This window comes from Somniosus microcephalus, chromosome 5 (genome assembly GCF_052327205.1).
Source record: "Somniosus microcephalus isolate GS21.2 chromosome 5, FLI_Smic_1.0, whole genome shotgun sequence".
Classification (NCBI taxonomy): Eukaryota; Metazoa; Chordata; class Chondrichthyes; order Squaliformes; family Somniosidae; genus Somniosus; species Somniosus microcephalus.
The window spans coordinates 244575701-244592733 of NC_140991.1; the positions used below are offsets into that span (position 1 = coordinate 244575701).

Genomic DNA, 17033 nt, shown 5'->3' on the forward strand with positions numbered 1-17033 from the left:
AGGAACTCTCGCTGTTCCCAACTCCTCTTCAAAGCCCAGGTACTTGGGCCAGTTGTAGTGCCCCTACTGTTAGCACAGCTGACATCAGCACAGACCAGAAATCAAATGTGTGATCTTCTGGTCTGCGTGGCTTGGTATTATAGCAGGGGAGTGGAGAGGAGGAGTGAGAGACACTCAAACAAACAGAAGAAAGAGAGAGACTCACACACTCACACTCAGAACAGAGCAACACACACTGAACAGAGCAAGAGAACAGAAGCACGAGCACACGCAGAGCAAGAGCACACGCACACACTGTTCTCTTGCTCTGTTGCGTGCGTGCGTGTGTGCCAGAGCAAGAGCACACACTGAACAGAGACACACACTGAACAGACCAAGAGAACAGAGAGACACACACTCACACTGAACCGAGCAAGAGCTCACGCACACACATTGAGAGAACAGAGACACACGCACACACTGAACAGAGCAAGAGCACACAGACACACACAGACACACACACACTTCATCCCATCAGCCTGGAAATATTTCAAGCTAAGACTTCAGAACTGAAACGGTGTACTTGCCCACTTCACCATCCAATCCTCCATATCCACTGACGAAAGTCCTTCCTTTCGCCGCTTCCTATCGCTGTAATCTCCTTCAGCCTCCCCCCCCCCCCCCCCCCCCCCCCCCGGCCGAGATATCTGCGCTCCTCTAATCCTGCCCTCTTGAGCATCGCTGATTATAATCGCTCAACCTGTGGTGGCCGTGCCTTCTGTTGCCTAGGCCCTAAGCTCTGGAATTCCCTGCCTAAACCTGTCCGCCTCGCTACCTCTCTTGCCTCCTTTAAGACGCTCCTTAAAACCTACCTCTTTGACCAAGCTTTTGGTCACCTGCCCTAATTTATCCTTTATGTGGATCGGTGTCAAATTTTTTTGTCTTAAATTACTCCTGTGCAGCGCCTTGGGACGTTTTACTACATTAAAGGCGCAATATAAATACAAGTTGCTGTTGAAGTTATTAATTGTGTACACAAGCCCAGTTATGGCAGATACTTTTGACTGACATCAATATTGTCATATTTCAAAACACATTTATGTTTGTTACAAATGCCAGTGGGTAAATGGATATTGTACATGGACTTTATTTTTATATTGTTGTCTTAGATGCTCACATTGTCCAGTGGTCCCCAAGTGGAGATAATTATATTGTGGTTTCAAATAACCAGTTGGACATTTACACTCTGAAGACCGCCTCCATCAATGGTACCATCATGTGCAAAAAGAGGATCTCATCGGTGAAATTTATAACCGTATGTTTGCATTGGTATTCAGCCTTCCGTGACTTAGTATAACATTTGAAGTTTCTGTATCGGAACCGAACTCGATTAGTAAGCCGCTTATTTACCTTTTTCAACTCGTTTTCTTAAAAAAAAACCCAAATGAATAAAGGTTCATTGAATCTGCAATCCATAATCTTGTGACAAATGGATGGGAAACTAATAGTTTTCCTTCGTCTTGGTCTCTCCTTCAGGTTTATTTTTTATTCCTGTTGGTTTCTTTGTGGCTTTAATTTCTCAATTTAACCTTTGTTACCTTGTTCTTTTAGTTTCTTTCCCTTTTTCTCTGTCCTGTTTTTGCCTTGTGATTTCTTTCTCTGGCTCTTTCTTACCTCTCACGCCTCCATCCCATACAAAGTGGGAAAGCAAGCAATATATTTTTTCATAAATCTTATGAATAAGTGGCTTATTTTTGAATATTATGGGGATAGTGCAGGAAACTGGAGATGAGTTAGAAGATCAGCCATGATCTAATTGAATGACGGAGCAGGCCAAATGGCCTACTCCTGCTCCTATGTTCTTAAACGACCCTACAAACCCTGGGTGTGCAAGTGACTAAGAATGAATTGCTGGCTGATATCCAGGATTTTTTTAAACAAAACTGAAGTTCTACATACATAGATACATAGATACATAGATACATAGATACATAGAAGATAGGAGCAGGAGTAGGCCATTCGGCCCTTCGTGCCTGCTCCGCCATTTAATGAGATCATGGCTGATCCTTTAATTCAGTATCCCGTCCCCGCCTTCTCTCCGTAACCCTTAACCCCTTTTGCCCGTAGAAATATATCTAATTCCCTCTTAAATATATTTAATGAGCTGGCGTACACTGCCCTCTGTGGCAATGAGTTCCACAGGTTCACCACTCTCTGAGTGAAGAAATTCCCCCTCATCTCTGTCCTAAATGGTTTAGCCCTTATCCTTAAATTATGTCCTCTAGTTCTGTTCTCACCCGCCAAGGGAAACATTCCTTCTGCATCCAGTCTGTCTAGACCTGTCAGAATTTTATACACTTCTATGAGGTCCCCTCTCAATCTCCTAAACTCCAGTGTGTACATCCCTAAACTACATAGTCTCTCCTCATAGGTCATTCCCGCCATTCCTGGTATCAGCCTGGTGAATCGCCGCTGCACCCCCTCCATGGCAAGAACATCCTTCCTCAGATGAGGCGACCAAAACTGTACACAGTACTCGAGGTGTGGTCTCACCAGTGCCCTGTACAGCTGCAGCAAGGTATCCCTGTTCCTGTATTCTAACCCTTTTGCTATGAAGGCCAGCATACCGTTTGCCTTCTTGACCGCCTGTTGCACCTGCATGCTCGCCTTCAGTGACTGGTGTACAAGAACACCCAGGTCTCTCTGTACTTCCCCCTCTCCCAATCTATTGCCATTTAAATAATAATTTGCCCTCCCGTTCCTGCACCCAAGGTGGATAACTTCGCACTTGTCCACATTATAGTGCATCTGCCATTTATCCGCCCAATCGCCCAGTCTGTCCAAATCGCTCTGGAGCTTCCTGGTCTCTTCCTCTGAGCCCACCCCACCTCCTAGTTTAGTGTCGTCTGCAAATTTGGAAATGCTGCATCCGACTCCCTGATCCAGGTCATTAATGTAAATTGTGAACAGCTGGGGGCCCAGGACAGATCCCTGTGGTACCCCACTTGTTACTGCCTGCCATTCAGAAAATGAGCCGTTTATTCCAACTCTCTGTTTTCTATCTGACAGCCAGTTCCCTATCCACGCCAAAACTTTCCCCTTTATCCCATGAGCCTCAATTTTCCATGCTAATCTTTTATGTGGGACCTTATCGAAGGCCTTTTGGAAGTCCAGGTACACCACATCTACTGGCTCTCCCCCATCTATTCTACCAGTTACTCCCTCAAAAAATTCCAATAGATTAGTCAAGCACGATTTACCCTTTGTAAATCCATGTTGACTCTGTCCTATCCTGTCCCCATTTGCTAAGTGCTCCGCTATTTCATCCTTAATGATGGACTCCAGCATTTTGCCCACAACTGATGTAAGGCTTACAGGTCTGTAATTACCTGCTTTTTCCCTACCCCCCTTTTTGAATAGTGGGGTAACGTTAGCTACCCTCCAATCCATCGGCACTGTTCCCGAGTCTAATGAATTCTGAAAAATCATCCTTAGTGCATCCGCTATCTCTAGGGCCACCTCCTTCAGTACCCTAGGATGCATGTTATCAGGCCCTGGGGATTTGTCCACCTTCAATCCCTTTAGCTTCCTTAACACCATATCCTTAGAGATATTGATTTGCGTCAGTTCCTCCTTTGCCAATGTCCCTATTTTTCCCGATATCCCAGGGAGGTTTTTTGTGTCTTCCTTCGTAAAGACTGACCCAAAGTATGCATTTAGTTGATCTGCCATTTCCTTATTTCCCATTATATATTCCCCCGTATCTGACTGCAATGGACCAACTTTGGTTTTCACCAGTCTTTTCCTTTTGATATATTTATAAAAGCTTTTGGAGTTAGTTTTTATATTTTCCGCCAGCTTGTTTTCGTAAGCTATTTTGCCCCTCTTGATCATGCCCTTTGCCCTCCTTTGCTCTATCTTAAACTGTTCCCAATCTTCCGCTCTGGCGCTTTTTTTGGCTATTTTATACGCCCTATCTTTGGATTTTATGCTGTCTCTAATTTCCCCTGTTATCCACGGTTGAGTCACCTTTTTAGATTTCCTTTTATGCCAGATTGGTATAAACAATTTTTGCAATTTTGTCATTCTATCTTTAAATGTTTGCCATTGTTTATCTACCTCCAGTCCTCCCAGGAACGTTGTCCAATCAGACCTACTCAGTTCCCGTCTCATGGCATCATAATTCCCCTTGTTTAAATTCAGGACCTTAGTCTCTGAGTCAATTTCTTCGCTCTCCATTTCGAGTGAGAAATCGATCATGTTATGATCGCTCTGACCCAAGGGTCCCCGTACAACAAGATTACTGATTAGTCCCTTCTCATTGCACAGTACCCAGTCCAATATAGCCTGTTCCCGAGTTGGTTCCTCGACATATTGATCCAGATAACCATCCCTTAAACACTCAAGGAATTCCTCCTCCTCATTATTTTTACTGATTAGGCTAGTCCAATCTATATGTAAGTTAAAGTCACCTATGATGACAGCTGTGCTCTTATTGCACGCTTCTCTAATTTCCCTCGTGATGCCCTCCCTAACCTCTATTTTACTATTTGGAGGCCTATATACCACTCCTATTAATGTTTTTCGCCCCTCGCTATTTCTTAGCTCCACCCATATAGATTCTGTATTAACTGAGTTAATATCCTTCCTTTCAATTGCATTTATCCCCTCTTTTACTAGCAATGCTACCCCTCCTCCCTTTCTTTTTTGTCGATCCTTCCTAAATACTGAATACCCCTGTATGTTAAGCTCCCAGCCCTGCTCACCCTGCAACCATGTTTCCGTAATCCCAATTAGATCATAATTATTAACCTCTATTTCCACAGCTAATTCATCTACCTTGTTCCTGATGCTTCTCGCATTAAGGTATAAAACCCTCAGGCTTTTTTTATGCTCACATTTTTTATGAATTAGTTTGGCCCTTTGTTTTTTGTTCCTCACCCTTTTACCATTTATTTCTGTCTGCCTTTCACTTTCCTCTATTTCACTACATAGGTTTCTAGCCCCCTGCCATACTAGTTTAAATGCTCCCGAACTGCTTTGGTTTGAAATTCCTCAGTGAAGAACAGGAGCATGCTTGTTTTTTTTCTTAAGTAGGACCCACTAGCAAAATCATGGAGACACATGGCTTTAAAGCAGAGTGTCTGAGGATATAATTCTGTTTAATAACATTTCTGCTATTTTCACCCTTTTTGTCTCCTTGGATACTGATCATTTGTTCTTGATTGATCAGTAACAGACTCCCTCAAGCCTGGTCTATAAGTATTCAGTGCCAATATTTATCATTAGTGCAAAGCAAACACAAATTCTATTAGCAGTTGGGGAGACACATCGTAACTGAATTCGCACTGGGACACTTGGAAATAATAAATATTATCACTTTCATAATCATAATCAACTTTATTGTCATTGTTAGTGCACAAGTGCAGTACAACGAAATGTAGGCTTGCGGCTCCCGAGAGTGTACATTTAGATTAAGACATTTAAACATTCAACATACATTTAGTCATAGAGTCATAGAGTTATACAGCACGGATAGAGGCCCTTCGGCCCATCGTGTCCGCGCCGGCCATCAAGCCCTGTCTGATCTAATCCCATATTCCAGCATTTGGTCCGTAGCCTTGTATGCTATGGCATTTCAAGTGCTCATCCAAATGCTTCTTAAATGTTGTGAGGGTTCCTGCCTCCACAACCCTTTCAGGCAGTGAGTTCTAGACTCCAACCACCCTCTGGGTGAAAAAGTTCTTCCTCAAATCCCCTCTAAACCTCCCGCCCTTTACCTTGAATCTATGCCCCCTAGTTATTGACCCCTCTACTAAGGGAAAAAGCTCCTCGGCATCCATCCTATCTATGCCCCTAATAATTTTGTACACCTCAATCATGTCCCCCCTCAGCCTCCTCTGCTCCAAGGAAAACAAACCCAATCTGCCCAGTCTCTCTTCATAGCTGAAGCGCTCCAGCCCCGGTAACATCCTGGTGAACCTCCTCTGCACCCTCTCCAACGCGATCACATCCTTCCTGTAGTGTGGCGACCAGAACTGCACACAGTATTCCAGCTGTGGCCTAACCAGTGTTTTATACAGTTCCATCATAACCTCCTTGCTCTTATATTCAATGCCTCGGCTAATGAAGGCAAGTATCCCATATGCCTTTTTTACCACCTTATCCACCTGTTCCGCCGCCTTCAGGGATCGGTGTACTTGCACACCCAGATCCCTCTGACCCTCCGCCTTGCCTAGGGTCTTACCATTCATTGTGTATTCCCTTGCCTTGTTAGTCCCCCCAAAGTGCATCACCTCGCACTTTTCCGGGTTAAATTCCATTTGCCACTGTTCCGCCCATCTGACCAACCCACCTATATCGTCCTGCAGACTGAGGCTACCCTCCTCGCTATTTACCACCCTACCAATTTTTGTATCATCTGTGAACTTACTGATCATACCTTTTACATTCATATCCAAGTCATTAATGTAGACCACAAACCGCAAGGGACCCAGCACCGATCCCTGTGGTACCCCACTGGCCACAGGCTTCCAGTCACAAAAACAACCTTCGACCATCACCCTCTGCCTTCTGTCACTAAGCCAGTTTTGTATCCAATGTGCCAAGGCACCCTGGATTCCATGGGCTCTTACCTTCTTGACCAGTCTCCTGTGCAGGACTTTATCGAAGGCCTTACTGAAATCCATATATACCACATCCACTGCGTTACCCTCATCCACACACCTAGTCACCCCCTCAAAAAATTCAATCAAATTAGTCAGACGTGATCTTCCCTTGACAAAGCCATGTTGACTATCCCTGATTAATCCTTGCCTCTCCAAGTGGAGACAAATTTTGTCCCTCAGGATTTTTTCCAATAATTTTCCTACCACTGATGTTAGGCTCACTGGCCTGTAGTTCCCCGGTTTGTCCCTACTTCCCTTCTTGAATAATGGTAGTACATTAGCGGTTCTCCAGTCCTCTGGCACATCCCCTGTGGCCAGAGAGGTCCTGAATATATGTGTTAGAGCCCCCGCAATCTCTTCCTTTGCCTCACACAGCAGCCTGGGATACATTTCATCCGGGCCTGGGGATTTATCCATTTTTAGGCCAGCTAAAACCGCCAATACCTCCTCCCTCTCGATGTGAATATGTTCGAGCATATCACAGTCCCCCCGCCCTATTTCTATGTCTACATCGTCCTTCTCCAAAGTGAAAACAGATGCAAAAAATTCATTTAGAACCCCTCCTACACCTTCCGGCTCCACACACAGATTGCCACTTTTGTCCCTAATGGGCCCTATTTTTTCCCTTGTTATCCTCTTACCCTTAATATATTTATAAAACATCTTAGGATTTTCCTTTATTTTGCTCGCCAGTGTTATTTCATGGCCCCTCCTTGATCTCCTAATTTCTTTAAGTATCCCCCTGCACTTTTTGTACTCCTCTAGGGCTTCCTCCGTCTTTAGCCTTTTGTATCTGCCAAAAGCCCTCCTTTTTTTCCTAATCCATTCTCGTATATCCCCTGACATCCAAGGTTCCCTGTGGTTTTCGGAACCACCCTTGACCTTTACGGGAACATGTTGCCATTGTATGATCCCAATCTCCCTTCTGAAAGCCTTCCATTGCTCTGATGCGGATTTTCCTACAAGTAGCTGATCCCAGTCCATTTTGGCCAGATTCTGCCTTATCCTATTAAAATCGGCCTTCCCCCAATTTAGAACCTTTATTTCCGGCCCATCCCTGTCCTTTTCCATGACCACCTTAAACCTTACCATATTATGGTCACTGTCACCAAAGTGCTCACCTACTAGCACTTTTTCCACTTGGCCGGCCACATTCCCTCGAATTAGGTCCAGTACCGCCCCCTCTCTTGTAGGACTTTCTACATGCTGGCTCAAAAAGCTCTCCTGGATGCACTTTAAGAATTCTACACCCTCTGAGCCTTTCACACTCTGACTATCCCAGTTAATATTGGGGAAGTTGAAATCCCCCATTATTATCCAATTATTTGCACATTCCTGAGATTTGCCTACATATCTGTTCCTCTATCTCCCCCTGACTGTTTGGAGGCCTATAGTACACTCCCAGCAAAGTGCTTGCCCCCTTTTTGTTTTTAAGCTCCACCCATATGGCCTCATTAGAGGAACCTGCTAATATATCATCCCTCCTTACTGCAGTAATTGACTCCTTAATTAATATTGCGACACCCCCTCCTCTTATACCTCCCCCTCTGTCTCGCCTGAAGATTCTGTACCCCGGAATATTGAGCTGCCAGTCTTGCCCCTCCCTCAACCAGGTCTCCGTGATAGCAACAATATCATACTCCCATGTGTTTATCAACACCTTCAGTTCATCCACCTTACTTGCAAGACTCCTTGCATTAAAATAGATGCTATCCAGCCTTGCCCTTATATATTTGCCCTGTCTACCAAGCTGACTTGTTTTTTTTCCTCTATAATTGGCAGCACATCACCCCCTATTTCAGCTCCCCTCTGTATCCTATCCCCCTGCCAAGTTATTTGGCTTGTAATACATTCAGTGCCAGCTAATGTGACGAAGCAAATAAAACAGCTACTAGAATGTTGGGATATATGCACAGAGCAGTAGAAAATGGTCTGGATTTTCCTTGGTAAAACTGCCCATTTTTGTGCAGTGTAGTGGCAGTAATTGAAGGTAAAAGGGAGGGTGAGACGCACAGCCCAAACTCTGGCCAAAAATGAGCCCGTCAAAATTTTCCTCCAGTGAACCTGCTAGTTGCTGAGGTCTTCCCCTCCCTGAGCCTGCCTCACCATATGTAAAGGGCGGAAGCTGGACCTGGTTTACTTGATCCTGCTATTTTCCTTGGTTTCTGTCCCCACGAAACAATACCACTACAATGATGGCATTGTAAAGGCCAGTGAGGTGAAGGCCATAGCTTCAAGCAATGCTTTATAACTGCAGGACTTTTACAGACTGAGCGAGACTGTGCATGTATTCAAAGGTCTGACTGGTTCCTGTTGAAACAAAAGGTGTTTTTAATAGGCATATTTTAATATCCAGAGTGAGTAAATAGTGACTGAATGAAGAATCATTGGGTTGTACCTGTTTTATAGTATCTGATGATGGTTGGATGGGAGAAAAGTTAAGCTCCAGCTATCTCAGATATTTCAAACTGGGGCCAAACATCCTAGTGCAATTAACAAAGAATGGCTAACCATCTAATATTTATGGGAAATGCAGTTTTGTGAATGGGCTTTGGTTCAGTACACTGTCTGAAGGATTTGGAATGATATTTGTGGGTCAGTTTGCCCCATAAGTCAGCCTACAGTGTGGCCAAGAGAGAAACTGTATTGGTTTGACTCGGTGGTATTGTTCCACCACATAAATGAATATCCATTTTCAAGATTCTGTGTATGTTGAGTGATGGCCAAGGGAAAGCGTATTTATTGTTTGATTTTTGTGAAGGATAACCAGATTTTAAAATGACTAAATTCACTGTTTTGTACCGATTTAGTGTTTGTTTACTGTTCTATTTGTAAATAACTTGTCTTTGTTCAAAGCCTGGGCCTCTATCTCTGATGGGAGAATCACATGGTGGCATGTGGTATGTTCCAGTAAAGCAGGATACATTACCAAGGATTCTCTGTTCAATCCCTGGGTCTTGTTGTCATTTACCGAGATATTGGGCAGTTAAAGGCATGCTTCAGATCATAGGGGACATGAGGCTGGCTTACAGGCATTGTCAGTGACCATGAACCAGAGTCTAATGTCTACTTTAAAGCCTAATTATATAACCGTTCTGGTAAGTTAAGTAGTGATTTATTGTTTCACTGGTTGGTGATGCAGTTAATTTAAGCTACAAAAAGAATTCGAGATTAGAAAACAATTCTTTACACATGGAATTCTTTGCCATAAACTGATGTTGCAGCAAAGTCCATAAAAAGGGATGATGCTTGAAAAGGATAAATATTAATGGGTTTGGAAGCACACAGGAGTGAGTCACTATTTAACAGGAGGGATTTCAGGTAATTTATATTCAGATATTGCTATTAAATTAATTTCAGCTCAATAGAGGTTAAATCCACATCGTACAACGTTGGGAACGCAGATTGGAATTCAGCACACAAGTCATCGGGCCCAGACAAACCAGCTGGTGTTTCCTGCAAACCACATCCATTTGAAACAATGGAAAGTTCATTAAAATCATTCCAGTACACATTCACACGATATGTTGGAATGGCCTCCTTTACACTCCCAGCAGGGGTTGGCTGAGCAGGCCGTGTAGTTCCTGTGGATAGGGGAGGTTTCTGATTCCAGGTTGTAAGTTTGGCAGTTCTATTGGCCAATACCCAGACATGAGGAGCTGGGAGAGGGTTAGCAGCCAAGCCTTTGGCTTCCTATCCAGCTGAGAAAGAACACTCACAGACAGTCTGCAGATATTTGGTAAGGGCGACAAGGGCAAGTGAATACGCCTTGCTTAAGCTTAGTGCTAACTGATTTCAGAGAAATTCCATTAAAAAGGTTTTATTTTCTATATTACGAAGAGCATCATGAAATAGGTTAAAATTCACTGTAAATATTACTCTGTTCATTCACCTAGTATAGTCTGTTGGTTTATAATTGGCCTTGTCTCACTAGTGCTCATAAGTCAATCTTCTGAAAGAAAGGAGAAATGCACACACATTGGGCAGTAATGGTAAACTCCTGATCGTAAGGGATGAGACGTTTGCTTACGGCAAAGCCCATGGATGCTGATAATGTCTAATGCAGACCTGAAATTTGTAACAGTATGATTAGACTGGGTGGCTCATGTTGAGAAAAACACCGGCACAAACCTGGTGGGATGAATGGCTTGTTTCTTTACTGGAACATTTTGGCCCGGATTTTGCATAGCTAATAACGGTAATGCCAATGTAAATGGTGAGACTAACGGCGCTCACTGTTATAACAGAGAAAATATGACAGCAACTTCTGGTGTCCACATATGTGCAGTTAAATGCAGAAATTTGGTAGTTGCTGTCAGAGATACCCTGCTCCTCCATAGGTTGCGCTATAAAAGCCCTTGCCAATAGACTCGGCATTGAAATCTATGCAATGGCGTGAACTTGGGGTACTTACCCACTAGTTTCCCATTAAAGACCGTAGAAAGTTAGGGCTGGTACATTCAGAAGTAAGTGAATTTTTAACGGCGTGATAATTACTGCCAAACAAGCTCTCTGGCCCTGAAAATTAAATTTTACAAGTGTGGAGTCTCATTCCTTCAGAAGTTAATTAGTGTTGGAGATTTAATAAAAAGTAAAATTACATTCTCTCTCTCTCTCAATCCCATCTGTCTTTCCTAATTTTTATTCTGCTTTCTGTACATGATTTAAATCTAATTTATACTTCCTGCTTTATACTTCCTGGTTAGACTGCATGTCTCAATGAGGATTCTTCAATCTGGTTGGTTGAAGAGTCTTGCTGTTGCTTGTCTTGCTCGCAGATGCCCTTTAGAGGGAGCTGTGCTGGATCAGACGCCGGATTAGAGCACGTCTCTGCTCAGAAGCCCACAAAAACCTGGTGAGCAGCTGTCAGCGAGGTGAACGGAAAGCACCGTTCCTTCGCCACTGACTGCAAACTCCGAGCCAATAAGATTGTTAGCACCATTGGATTTTAATGTGAGGAGTTAGTGTCTGCAAAAATACAGCAACCAACAGTTGAGGTGAATAGGAATGGCTACATTAACCAAAGCAAAACAATTCCATGCACTTTCTATTAATTGCTGCCATTGGAGCATCCATCTAGAACTGAAAATGGCAATATAGACAAATATTTTTCTTGGTTGCCACAAAAGGTAGTCATGGTTTCATTGTAACTATGGCCCGGAATTTGCAGTCGGAGGCAAACCTCCAGAGTACGCCTCCGACCCGCTAAAAAGGTACAAGCTTACCTTCAGGCTCCCAGGCTGCGGAGGGTTCGAGTTTCAGCCTGCAGGTGTACGCCTGCGTAAAGGCCCAGGGACGCAGGCAGTTCGGAAGCATCCCTGGGATCACATGAGCCAGGTTGTCTAATGAGAAAGGTGGATTCCATTGCTGTAATTTCCGAACTGAATCCCCTCATGACGAGCAATGGAATCTCCAAATAATTAAAGTACAGGAAACTTTCGTTTATCCGGAGGTTAAATGTCCGGAAAGCTCTATCTACCGGCAAAATTCAGGAGTCGGTTCAGATAAAAAAAAATCTTTTCGTTGCTTCTTTTCTCCAGTCCTGGCTCTGCAAGCGTCTCTGTAGCTAAGCAACAGCTTCAGCTAGATGCTTGCAAGCTGCGCCGACTGTTTTGAAGCAGGGTTTGTTGCTTCACATGTTTTAACATTAGCGCTGGTTTCGATGGCAGTTTTGATCTAACGGCACCAGCTCGGTCCCATCGGTGCCGGATACCAGAAAGTTTCCTGTATTTACACAATTCTAATAAAAATAAATGTTGTCATTTTCAAATTTAATCAAAAGTCCCTTCAATGCATCAAGTACAATAAAAAATAATTTTTTGAAAAATCATTTTAAAGATTTTAATCAGGACCAAAGTTTGCATAAAGTAATTTTAAGTGTTTGTGCATTTTTTATTTTTTATTTAAGATTGGTATTAACCCATACACTGGTGAAAGCCGGCCCTACGTCTGCTTTTAACAGCCATAAGAATTTCCTGGGCAGTAGTTGGGCAAATACCCAACTCTGCGCCAGCGAAACTGAGTTGACTTCTTGTTCGGTGGATCTGTCAAGGCGTAACCTGACAAATCACAAGTTCCGGGTTTTCGCGCATAAGCAGCACATGCGGAAACCTGGAACTTGTGGGACCTTTCTGAAGGCAAGCGTACACCGTCATCGGGAGAGCAAATTCCGGGCCATTATGGTTGATGGGCATTATTTTAGAGGAAGTCCTGCAATAAAATTGTGTTGGCTGTGTTCAGTGTCATTAAAATTAAGCATGTTTTTGTCTTCAGGACTCTATCATTGCTGTAGCTGGGGATGAAGAGTATGTCAGACTGTACGATACAAACTCAAAAAAGTGTCTTTCTGAATTCAAGGCTCATGACACCAGGTACGGTGTGAATTTTTGTCGGACTAGAAGTTCATTGGTATTTATTACCATTTGGACTGAGCACAACCCACCTGGCTGTACCCTCCCTATCGCCCATCCTCTAATTTCTCTGCACTCTTGTCCTTGCTGAACTTCATGCTTCACATCAACTTCCCCAACCATGGCCACCCGCTAAGCATTTCACTTGAAGTTTCCATTACCGACAAGGCCTCTCTGATCATTTCCTCATATCCTGCAAATTCAACATCTCCGTGTCCACCTCCAATCTCTTTACAATCATCTTCTGCCCTGGGAAATTTGCCTGTCCAACGCCCTCTCAAATTCTAAATGCCCTCTTCTCTGGCCCGCCAGTCACCAAGACATTGCTGCAGCTGTTAACCGGCTCAGCCACTCTCTTGCCTCTGTCTTTGATGCCCTTGTGCCCTCCAAGACAGACTCCCACTGTACCTCTGCTATAATTCCCAACTCGGCATCTTTAAATTTGAGAGCTGCAGGTTGAGTGTACCTGACACATGACTGGGCGTTGGTCATTCATTACTAGACTTGGCTGGATTACCTTAAGCAAAATTGCATCTCCCTCCCCATGGGCAAATCCTTCTACTCCAGGAGGGTAGGGACAATCCCAAGCTCCTTGATGTTAAACACCTCCTTTAACCCACTTCCTCTACTTCCCTCATCTTCACCTCCAATACCAGGTGCGAGGAGTTTAAAGTTACTTGTCTACCTCATTGCTGAATGTTAATTGTAAGATCCCAGGCAAAGTACTTGCTTCTCGTTGGAGGAGGTACTACTACAATTAATACGCAATGGTCAGGTGGGACTTGTGATAGGAAGATGCTCTGCGGACACTTACTCGAATTTTAATAATTATCAACCACAATCAGTGTGCCACTGTTAGCTGCTGTATGGAGGTGCCTGATCCACTGGCTGGAGTCATACCTAGCACAAAGGAAGATGATTGTGGTGGTTGAAGGTCAATCACCACAGCTCCAGGACATCGCTGCAGGAGTTCCTCAGGGCAGTGTCCTAGGCCCAGCCATCTTCAGCTGCTTCATCAATGACCTTCCCTCCAACATAAGGTCAGAAATGGAGATGTTTGCTGATGACTGCAGTGTTCAGCACCATTCTGCCTCCATGCAGTCATTGTCAGTGTTTGCAGCACCCCAATGCTGTAGTGCATTGACAGCACCATGTTACATTGACATTCAAATGTAATGTGGCCACAGCCCCTTTAAAGACCCCAGCTGAAAACTCATCATCGACAACGTCGCCCTACCTACACCATTTAATTGGACCGGGTAACTCGCAGAGCGGGCTTAATAGGCCCTATTAAGGGAAAGCCATTTTCAGCAGCGGGCTCGCGACCCGTCATGGCCACCACCCACACCCGACCTGCCCAGGTATGCAAAATTCTGGCCTCTGTGTTTGAGGGTGGGTGCTGTACACTCTCCTGGGTATATTATGACTTTGATAACATTGGGGAGCGGGGGAGAGAGAATCAGCTTTGCAAAGAGGATATTTTCAAACAAAATCTATCAAACCTGCACAGTGGTGGGAATATCTTCATTGCACTGGATGCTCTATTTGGTTACTATTATAAATGAGTCTTGTACTTCAGACACTAAACATCTAACTTCAACTCTTTAAATTTTCTGTAGAGTGAAAGTGATGCACTTTTTCCAAGTGGCACAGAATCATGTTCTTGCCACAGCATCCAGTGATGGTTACATTAAACTATGGCGACTGGATATTAAAAAGGTAGGCAATCATCTTGGTTTTTATGAATGCTTAATTTGCACCCTGGAATAGGATGAGGGGGAGAAATGCTAGTCCAGAAACATAAAAGAGCTGTTTAACGTTCTGCCTCTATGGGGGTCGAGGGATCATAAGTTAGTTACAGTTAAGGAAGGTCATTCAGCATCTAAATTCATCCTTCCAGAAAGATCCACTTGTTCCTGAGAAGCTTCTAAGGTGTTTTGATCTGTAAGTTGATTCATATGTTGGTCACTCTGCAAGAAGAACCCTTTCCTGATATCACTACTACAATAGCAAAATACTGCAGATGCTGGAAATCTGAAATCAAAACAGAAAATGCTGGAAATACTCAGCAGGTCAGGCAGCATCTGTAGAGAGAGAAGCAAAGTTAACATTTCAGGCCAATGACCTTTCATCAGAAATGGAAAATGTTAAGAGATGTAACCGAGTAAGCAAGTACAGAGGCAGGGAAAGGGGGGAGGAGAGGAAAGAACACAAGAGGGGATCTGTAATGGAAGGCAGGAGAGATTAAATGACAAAAGGGATGATAGTGCAAGGCAAAGGGGGATGGTAATTGGACATAGCAAGGTCGGCAGACTTGCATTACTAAAATCAAACAAAATGGAAAATTTCCTAGGGCACATTGTTGTACATTTGTCCCGAGTCATAGACAACCAGTCCGTTGGTGGATCCTTCTTCTAAAGTGGGGCATCCTGCCTGTTCCTGTTGGTGGTCTGTACTGTTCTCCTTTGTTTTGTCCTTTGGTGACCTTGGAGTAAGACCACGTTCCTGGATGATTTGCTGTCTGCCAACACCTGCAGGAGCTGTTTTTCCTCCCCAGATGAAGGATGCTCTCAGTCGTTGAGCATGTATACGTCCCATTATTATAATGCCAAAACCTAGGCCAGCGCAACTTATACTTGGTGCTGAACCCCTCCTGTCCCACCTTCACCCATTGGTCCTCGCCTCTATTCGCATACCAGTCAATAGCTGTACCCTGCTCTACCTGGCAGGTACATTTCCGGCATACCCCTTTCTCCTCTAGTACTACGTGGTTCTGTTCCATTGTGGGGTATCGACAGCCACCGGAGCTATCGTCCTTTCTCTGCATCCAGATCATACTGCTCCTTGTATCAGGTCCTGGTGGTTTGAAAGCGATCCACACATGTACTTTCTCTCATCCAAACCTCCTCTGCTCACGTCGGCAGACGTTGCCAGCATGGAGTACCACAGACTGAATAGTCTGATCATTATGATGATGCTGTTTCACGGAACCTGTCGATCAAGCAGAGTATGTTTTAGTTAGCAGTTCTACCGTTTTTAGCTGATGTAGTACCATTTGGTAATCTTTTTGTTGCCTTTACATATGAATCAAATTAGGTAAAGAGCTAGGCTTACCCTGTCCACAATCTGGAAGACGCCTTCCATTTAAGGGTCGAACAACTGTTCTTTCTTACCATAGTTCAATACTATTACTGCGTCTCTGACATGATATTCCGAGAGACATACCTTTTTATTGAAATACTTCTTAATCTGTTTTCTTTTTACTTGTGTTTCTAGCTACAAACTAATTAGTTTAATTCAACAACAACACAAATGCCACTATTTCTCTCACCCAGTTGTCGTTGGCCATTCCCATTAGAAACGATCTGACCATGGATAACAACAGGTGTCCTGAGGTGCGCATTAGCCTGCCAGTCATGGCCTGGTATGGGAAACATCCGTTGTTGAGTGGGGTGGCCATGAGACACATTGGTAGTATTTTGCCCATTGAATGCGGTGTTCTGCACAAGTCTTCTTGAAGTCTATCGCTAACCTCCTCACTGTTCGCTATACTTCCAAGTTTTGTGTCATCTCCAAATTTTGAAATTGTGCCCTGTACACCCAAGGCCAAGCCATTAATATATATCAAGAAAAGCAGTGGTCCTCGTACCAATCCCTGGGGAACACCACTATACCTTCCTCCAGTCCGAAAAACAACCATTCATCACTACTCTCTGTTTCCTATCATTTAGCCAATTTCGTATCCATGCTGCTACTGTCCCTTTTATTCCATGGGCTTCAACTTTGCTGGCAAGCCTATTTTATGTGGCAGTTTATCAAACGCCTTTTGGAAGTCCATGTACACCACATCAATGGCATTGCCCTCATCAACCCTCTCTTACCTCAACAAAAAACTCGAACAAGTTAGTTAAACACGATTTGCTGGCTTTCCTTAATTAATCCACACTTGTCCAAGTGACTGTTAATTTTGTCCCGG

General features: G+C 43.9%; 1 protein-coding gene across 3 annotated transcripts in view; it reads left to right on the forward strand.

Moving 5' to 3' along the window:
- The window catches only part of pak1ip1 (PAK1 interacting protein 1), a 68988-nt gene that overhangs the window by 37418 nt on the left and 14537 nt on the right, over positions 1–17033 (forward strand). For all 3 annotated transcript variants that reach the window (XM_085988781.1, XM_085988782.1, XM_085988783.1), the window contains exons 6-8: positions 1149–1294; positions 12921–13018; positions 14677–14776. In XM_085988781.1, coding sequence (XP_085844907.1) covers positions 1149–1294; positions 12921–13018; positions 14677–14776 — 344 coding nt within the window. The remainder of the gene's footprint in view (positions 1–1148; positions 1295–12920; positions 13019–14676; positions 14777–17033) is intronic.